The 7,405-nt window shown below is 42.9% G+C and overlaps 2 protein-coding genes across 2 annotated transcripts in view; both read right to left on the bottom strand.

The window, feature by feature from the left end:
- LOC118478675 (polypeptide N-acetylgalactosaminyltransferase 5-like) overlaps positions 1-5,987 on the bottom strand; it is a 14,787-nt gene extending 8,800 nt beyond the window's left edge. Inside the window, exons 1-4 of the mRNA XM_035972748.1 lie at positions 5,963-5,987; positions 5,291-5,504; positions 3,332-3,449; positions 2,456-2,644 (exon numbers count right to left, since the gene is read on the bottom strand). Coding sequence (XP_035828641.1) covers positions 2,456-2,644; positions 3,332-3,449; positions 5,291-5,504; positions 5,963-5,987 — 546 coding nt within the window. The remainder of the gene's footprint in view (positions 1-2,455; positions 2,645-3,331; positions 3,450-5,290; positions 5,505-5,962) is intronic.
- A 347-nt stretch (positions 5,988-6,334) lies between these two features.
- The window catches only part of LOC101854366 (polypeptide N-acetylgalactosaminyltransferase 5), a gene marked incomplete in the record, with an annotated part of 53,448 nt that continues 52,377 nt past the window's right edge, over positions 6,335-7,405 (bottom strand). Inside the window, 2 exon segments of the mRNA XM_013088872.2 lie at positions 6,335-6,645; positions 6,848-7,017. Of these exon segments, the coding sequence (XP_012944326.2) occupies positions 6,347-6,645; positions 6,848-7,017 (469 nt within the window).

Here is a 7,405-nt window from a genome sequence, read left to right as displayed (position 1 = left end):
TGTGTGTGTGTGTGTGTGTGTGTGTGTGTGTGTGTATGTGTGTGTATGTTTGGTCGAAGCAAAGGAATAAACTCTGTAGCAAAAACATACTATTTAATTATTTTTTTAAAAAACCTCGTTGATCCGTTCCATATAAAATTGTGGTTTTAACTGTAAAACCCACAAATTGAGGGGATAGTGCTTGCTGCGTAAATGTTTTTGCGCCTTATTCCAGGAACATAAAACGATTTGTACTGCCCGAAAGTTTAGCTCTCAAATCTAAACGTCGTGTCATATCCCTGTAAGCTTCATATACGCAATGACATTGCAGTAAGGTGTTCGTTTTACACACTGTCGGCAAGCTGTTCTCCTTTTCTAACCCCATGAAGCTTTTTTTTTTCATGGGGACTAAAAAGTAGTTCTACATTTCTTTTCATGTCTCCCGCTCCCTCCCCTTCCCCACCCCTTCCCCCACCCCCATTGCTTCGACTCTGAATATCGGCAAACTATTAAAATTTCTCGATCACAAGCAACGGACCGATCCCACGAACAATAAAACTGCAACAACTAATTTGAATAAAACCATAACAATAGTTTTGGGATTGGTACATAGGAACAGCTGCTGGTCTACGATACAAAATATAGGACTGTATATAGGACACTGGTATTATATTTGAGTGCTGGGAATGTCTGCTGTGCCAAGGCAGAGCGACGTATCTGCACTTTTTATGATTTTGAGTTACGTCGCGCTGCCATTGGAAATATGGGCATGGCCCCTCAGTTACGTCTATGTGTCATAATGAAATATCCTGTTAATTGTGCAGATGCGTCTTTCTGCCTTTGACACAAGATGCAGAATGGGTATAGGCGTCCATTTAAACGAAGATAAATAAATTTTGCAGATACCTCGGCCTGCCTTGGAACCGCAGAGTCTGCTTTAGAGCGAAAAACGGGACGAAGCTTGGAGTACAAAATGAGCCCGTCGCCGTTTAATTGCCGTTCTTTCTGTTGCCGTTTAATTGCCGTTCTTTCTGTTGCCGTTTAATTGCCGTTCTGTTGCCGTTTAATTGCCGTTCTGTTGCCGTTCAGTTGCCGTTCTGTCGCCGTTCCGTCACCGTTTTCCCCCGAAAAAAGACAGGTTTAAATTTTATGCAATAATGAATATTAGTTGCACTACGCTACTTGGAGTGGTGCCGTTTTCAGAGCGCCAACCCGTGCTGCACCCGTGGCAGACCCGTCGTTTCATTGGAGTTTTCATTAATGTTAGTGCTGCACTGAAATGCGGTCAGCGTAGAACAGTCTTTTCTCTCTTTCTTCTAGCAAGGGAATACGGTGGAGGAGGAAGCTTTGATAAAGGCTGTCAGTCAGAAAAAGGCAGGTTCTTTATAATAAAGGAGACAATGATTATTCAACCAGAGTTTTAATCAGAATTTTGGTAGATTTTCGAAAATGTGTTTCCCTCTTCTTTGTGACATAGGGTCCTATCAAATCTAGCAGCAAGTAAAAAGTGCTTGGTTCCATTCGGAACTTCTCCTCATCATACAAAATTTCGTCTAAAAGAAGGTGGAACTCCCTGTAGATTTCTCGCCTTTAGTGAATTCAATGAACTCAATGTCTTCGCTTAATCTACAATGACGACGTCTCTTCTCTTAACCCTATCCGTACGCCCTGGGGTCATTTTGTACTCCTGGGGTGGTATTCTTCACATTTTAAAATACTTCTAGTACGAAGATCTCTTTGAAACTTTCAGTATTTCTCACAAAATCATTTTGACAGATTGCTATGCAAAGCTTTGGATTAACGAGTAAATTTCCTCTTTGGAAAGTCGTGGCACTGAGGGGATGTGCAAATTTCGGTCCTGTGCTAGGTGTGTAGCGTCTGTAATAGACGTGTCATGTTGTTCCAGGGCCTTTTTAACCCCATCCAGTCAGGTCTTTCTTTGTCTTCCTCTTGATTTGATGCCGGATTCTCGGGTGTGGTAAGCTCTAGCCGCTAGTTGTTTCAGGGGCATTCTGGTTAGATGTGCAAACCATTTGACTCTTTGACGCTCTATCAATTTTATTACTGGAGGCATTCCCGTTTGTAGATGTATGGTTTCGTTCTTATGCGGTCTCTTCTGATGACGTTGATGGTTTTGCGGAGACACCCCATTTCGTATGCTTTGATTTTTCTTTCTTGTGCCTTGTTTAGAAACCATGTTTGGTCCTTATTAACTAAGTTATTTTTACTCCCCAGTATAACATTTCCTCTCAGTCATCGACCTTGTACTCACCATCTGTGGCCCTATCCTCTCACAGTAAATCTCTCTGTACTCACCATCTGTGGCCCTATCCTCTCACGGTAAATCTCTCAAGGTAAATCTCTCACGGTAAATCTCTCTGTACTCACCATCTGTGGCCCTATCCTCTCACGGTAAACCTCCCTGTACTCACCATCTGTGGCCCTATCCTCTCACGGTAAACCTCCCTGTACTCACCATCTGTGGCCCTATCCTCTCACGGTAAATCTCTCTGTACTCATCCATCCAGACCTCCGCCACCCTGAGACAGTTCCGGGTCAAAGTTCGGTCAAAGTTTTGACCCACAGAGAACGGCAGGCGAAGACGGAACATGTGACCTACGTGTGAGCAAGGGATCATCTCTATACTCCCTCCACACATCCACGCCTGGAACAGAAAATCAAATTAGTGAGAAAATGGTTGTTGAATTTAGGCGACTTCCAAAGCTGCTAAGGTGTCATTGGAAACTGCAAATTTACAATATTTGTTCTTTTGCCGAACGTTTTTCAGTAAAATCCACACAGGAATGTGCTTTTAAATGGACGTGAAAAATGTTGAAAAATCAACAAAAAAAAACAAAAAAACAAACAAAAAAAACAATGCAAAAAAAACGCACGTAAATAATAAATATCAATTAATTATAAGAGCCCAAATGGGAAGAAAAATGTTGGTTTCCTTGATATTATTATTTATGACGAGCGCCTGACTTCACTCTGATGCCTCACTTTCCATGTCTAGCATGGTATCAAGTCAACAAAAGGCAGTAGGACACGAGAATTCAATCCAGAATCATAATCATCATCATCATCCGGTTCCTTGCCGACTGGCGTGGGCGATCATGGACCTCCATTTCACTCTGTCTTACGTTGCAGCAATGGTGTCTGCCATTCTTGCTGTTCCTAGAAAGGTTGTCAACTTGTCCAGTATCTTTTCCCCTCTGTCTGCCTTTGCCTCTCTTTCCAACAAGACTGCTTGTTGTTACAATGTTCTCCAATGCTTCTTTCTGCATTGTGTGTTCAATGAACTTTGCCTGTCCATCTGGAATAGGCGACATTAAGTGCAAAATTTAGTCACCTTGAACGAAAGCTCCATGTCTTCACAGCCCCAGATTTGAAGTTCTGGATCATAGCGGCCCAAACGGTTGAAGTTGTTTGTGGAGACGGCGAAGCAACAGCCGAGGAGACTGGGCATTCTGGGGGAAAGAATGGATCATGTGATCGTGGTAGTGGGCATTCGCGGATTGTTTTGTTTTAGGAAAAGAGTTTTACGGCACTCGAAACACAATCAGGTAGTGTTGTGTAGATGCTGAAGATTAGGAGTGTTTTAAGAGAGGAACAGACACAAGAAAGAAGGAGTGATAACGATGATAGAAGTTTGAAGGGAAAGAAGGAGAAAACCACACCAGAGTACCCACCAACCAGCCACGCAGGACAGTGAGAGCACAAGTGGTCTATATCTACTTTTAATTGGTGGCGTAGTAAGTTGCGGGTTCGGAAGTTGGAAGCTGAGCTCGGTCTTTTTTCTTCTTTTTTGTGTTTTACAACGCTCACAACTGCATAAGGTCATAGACAACAGAACATAGCTAGAGAGCAGGAAAGGATCTATAAGGAGACCGTTTTAGAAAAGAATTTTCTCCATCACTACCCTGATTCGAACCCGGGACCTTTGTAAGAGAGGCGGAGACCTTAGCCTCTAGGCCCCAAGAGTCCCATCAGCTCGGTCTGACGTTGGGACTTTACACTCACTTTCCCAAGTGGAAATGTCTCCTGGCGTTTGTGGTGTATTGGTTAGGCCCTTCGCCGTTGTACACAGAAGACGTGAGTTCTTAACTTAGTGAAGATCGTTTTCGTTTTTTTATTTCGAATAGTATCTCTGTCTACCACCAGGGTGCTGTATACCACCTGCCAGTCAGGTTCGGAGCAGAACGATCTGAATTATAATAATGATAGACAGCATTTGTTTAGCGCAAATCCCCGATCAACAGCAAGCTCTACACGCTTAACAATCTATACTATCACGCCAGAAGACCTGACAGCATTTTGAAACAACCTCAACTTCCTGGGAAGCATAAAGTGCAAGCAGCCATTTATAGGCACTAAAACATTAACATACTGACAAAATCTTTCCCTGTCTATGGCCGGGTACCCTTTCCAACTTTATTGAAGTGAGGATAAAATTGGGTAAAGTGTCTTTCCCAAGGACACAACGTCGGGCCTGTGGCTCGAACCCCCGAACACGGAACCTCACGATAACGAGTTCGTTAGCCTAACCACGAGTAAGCCCAAACACTTACAGTTCAAGGGGTCAAGTGGAAAACATGAACTGACCATTTTAGAAGAAAACAATCAGGGTACTATCCCTTCAGTTACGTGTGCCGCAGTACCTGTACAATACCTCTATGAAATCAATCAAGAACCCTCCCCCCCCCCAAATAAGAACATAAACAAAACGACAACAACCCCCCCCTCCCCTCAACACACACAAACAGCAATTTAAAAAAATTAACAAACTGCATTTTCATAACAGCAAAAAAATTCAAAGCAGGCTAAGTCCATTAAAAAAATCAAGAAAAGGTGGGATTATTGTGACTTAGCTTGTTTTTACTTGACACCTCCAATTGCTTTTAAAAAACTTAATATTGTTATCATTGCTTCTGTTTCTGTGTAATAAAAAAATCTCTCGCTTACTCGACAAAATGAAAAAAAAAAGGAAAAGAGGTAGACCAACTGGAAGTTACAGAAGCACAATCAGGGATGAGGCAATCACCCAGGGCCAGGATGTGCTAAGTTAAGAGAAAGTGGCCAGGACAGACAAGTGTGGCGTCGACTGTTATGCGATTTTTGTACCTGACGGTATGGGGAGAGAGTAAATGATAAGCAAGCAAGCAAGCAAGCAAGCAAGGAAGTAAGCAACCGTCAAGCAAGCAAGCAAGCAACCGAGTAAGTAAGTAAGTAAGCAAGCAAGCACGCAAGTAACCGAGAAAGCAAGCAAACAAGCAACCGAGTAAGCAAGCAAAGCAAACAAGTAAGTTACTTGACAGGATCCGCCCAAGTCTTTCTCTCCTTGCCATCTAGCGGCGTCATAGAAAGCCAGCTAAAAATGAGATTCCAACCCATGCCGCCCCTGAACTGGTTCCAGGCGGGCTCGAAGTGGTAGGCAGAGTCCTGCCAGCCGATGACGTCAGTCGCGGGCACAGCCACCACAGTGTCGTCCTCGGTGACTCGCTGAAGGAGGGGTTCCAGCCAGCCTTGGGAAAATTACGTGGCACATGATAATGCGGTGGAATCAGGCGCTCGTTAATTATGTGATTTCAATGAACAAAAAAATCTATCTTTTATAGAAGCTGAGCTATTTGCAACTGATGGAGATAGGGGGTCGCCTGGTTTCAGAGGATAAGTTAGCACGAAAATGACTGCCAAAGTTTGAAATGAAATGGTATAGGTTTAACGCCCCCAATCAACACTTTTAGGTTATTTAAAAGGCGGGACCTCCGAGTTTGAAATCCATCTCCAAAAGGACCGAGCCAAAGGGGAAATTCATGTAAAGTGTCTTTCCCAAAGACACAACCCTGGACCGAGCTGAGGCTCAAACCCCCGAACCCACAATCTCACGATTACGGGTCCGGTAGCTTAAACACTAGGCTACCGACGCCACAGCCAAAATTTGGTGACTTCCAAAGCTTTAGAGGCACACAAATGTATTTACAGTTTCCATGGACTTTGTTAGTCATTGATTTTAGTGCTGTTTGAAATTGTTGTAGATCTCATGATTCATACTGTTGATGTGGTAGTCTTGCTCTTTGCTTCTTTACATTGCTGTTGTTGCCATATATTCACACCTGTTGATGCTGTTTTATCTTGATATTATCAAAGCTGGAGACACGTACATATTACGCCTTCTGTTTAAGAGCATAAACACAATTGAAGACCTGAAAACAGGACAACTCCAAAGTCATTTTTGCTGAACAGAGAAAAAAACGTTAAAAAATCCATTGACTTATATATTTGTTTTGAAATACTGCAGGGTTTTTTTTTCGTTCTTTTTTTTGTTGCTACATGGTTAACTGTACGTACAGTGTCATGTGCACTGTCACTTGATGCCTGGAAGTCTTCTCTGTTTAAAGATACCAAGAACTTTATTTTTGCCATTTTGAACCCAGGCACAGCCTGTCTTGTTCTCAGGTTTCAATGATCTTTTATTATCATCAACGCCCCACTGACCAGCATTGACCTCACAGTGAGCATCCAGAAATACAGCGACGTCACCAGTCACGTGATCAAAACCAGCCAACCGTGCCTTGATGAGCCCCGACCTATTGGACATGCGCACTAGCTTGACTTTTCCTTCAAAGATAACCAGATAGTCATCGAGCGGTTGTTGAAGATGTTCTGAAAAAAAAAGAATATTCTTATTATGGAGGGATGTCTTAAAAGCGCCAGTCAGGTCTATGCAAATTTAAGTACTACAGTCGAACTTGCTATGTCGACCACCTGTGCAAATAGCCACGTCCACCCCCTCCCATTTTTCGTTCTCTAACATTATATTAAAACTGTGTAAGACAGCCCCCAAGGACAAAAGAAAAACTCGTACGTTGGTCGGAGGCGTCGTCTACGAGAACAATCTCCGAGATGAGCTCGCTGGGCCCGGCGTCCAAGATACTGAACACCGTCCGCATCAGAACTGACCACAGCTCGTTGTTGAAGATGATGACCACACCGGCCCGGGGCAGACTCGGCAGGTCATAGGTCAGGTGGGAGCACCTAGGGAAGTGTGGAGATTATGTTATGGTTTCCCCTTGTGTCAAAATTCTTTAAAAATCTGACCTTCCATTCTGTATTTAATAATTCCACGGATAAAACAGCTGAAACTCCTACTACGTAAGGCACCACCCCCCCTTAAACAAAACGTAACCCAAAGAGCACTTTTCCCAAATGTCATAATTGCTTCTTGGGGGCAATAAACATCTTTGGTTTCGTTTTGATAAGAGTTTTACAACATTTGCAACTACAATTAGTTCGTGTTATTTTCATTTTAAAAAAAGAAGTGCCGAAGGTTAGAGCTTGGAAAAAAAAATTCAAAGAATAAAAAAGGAGGTGAGATAAAAACGATGCATCTCTTTATTAGGAAAGTAGGAGCAAATCAAGCCAG

Source organism: Aplysia californica, unplaced genomic scaffold, assembly GCF_000002075.1.
Source record: "Aplysia californica isolate F4 #8 unplaced genomic scaffold, AplCal3.0 scaffold00824, whole genome shotgun sequence".
NCBI lineage: Eukaryota > Metazoa > Mollusca > Gastropoda > Aplysiida > Aplysiidae > Aplysia > Aplysia californica.
Note: the sequence above shows the minus strand (reverse complement) of the source record. Positions and strands in the feature narration are given on the sequence as shown.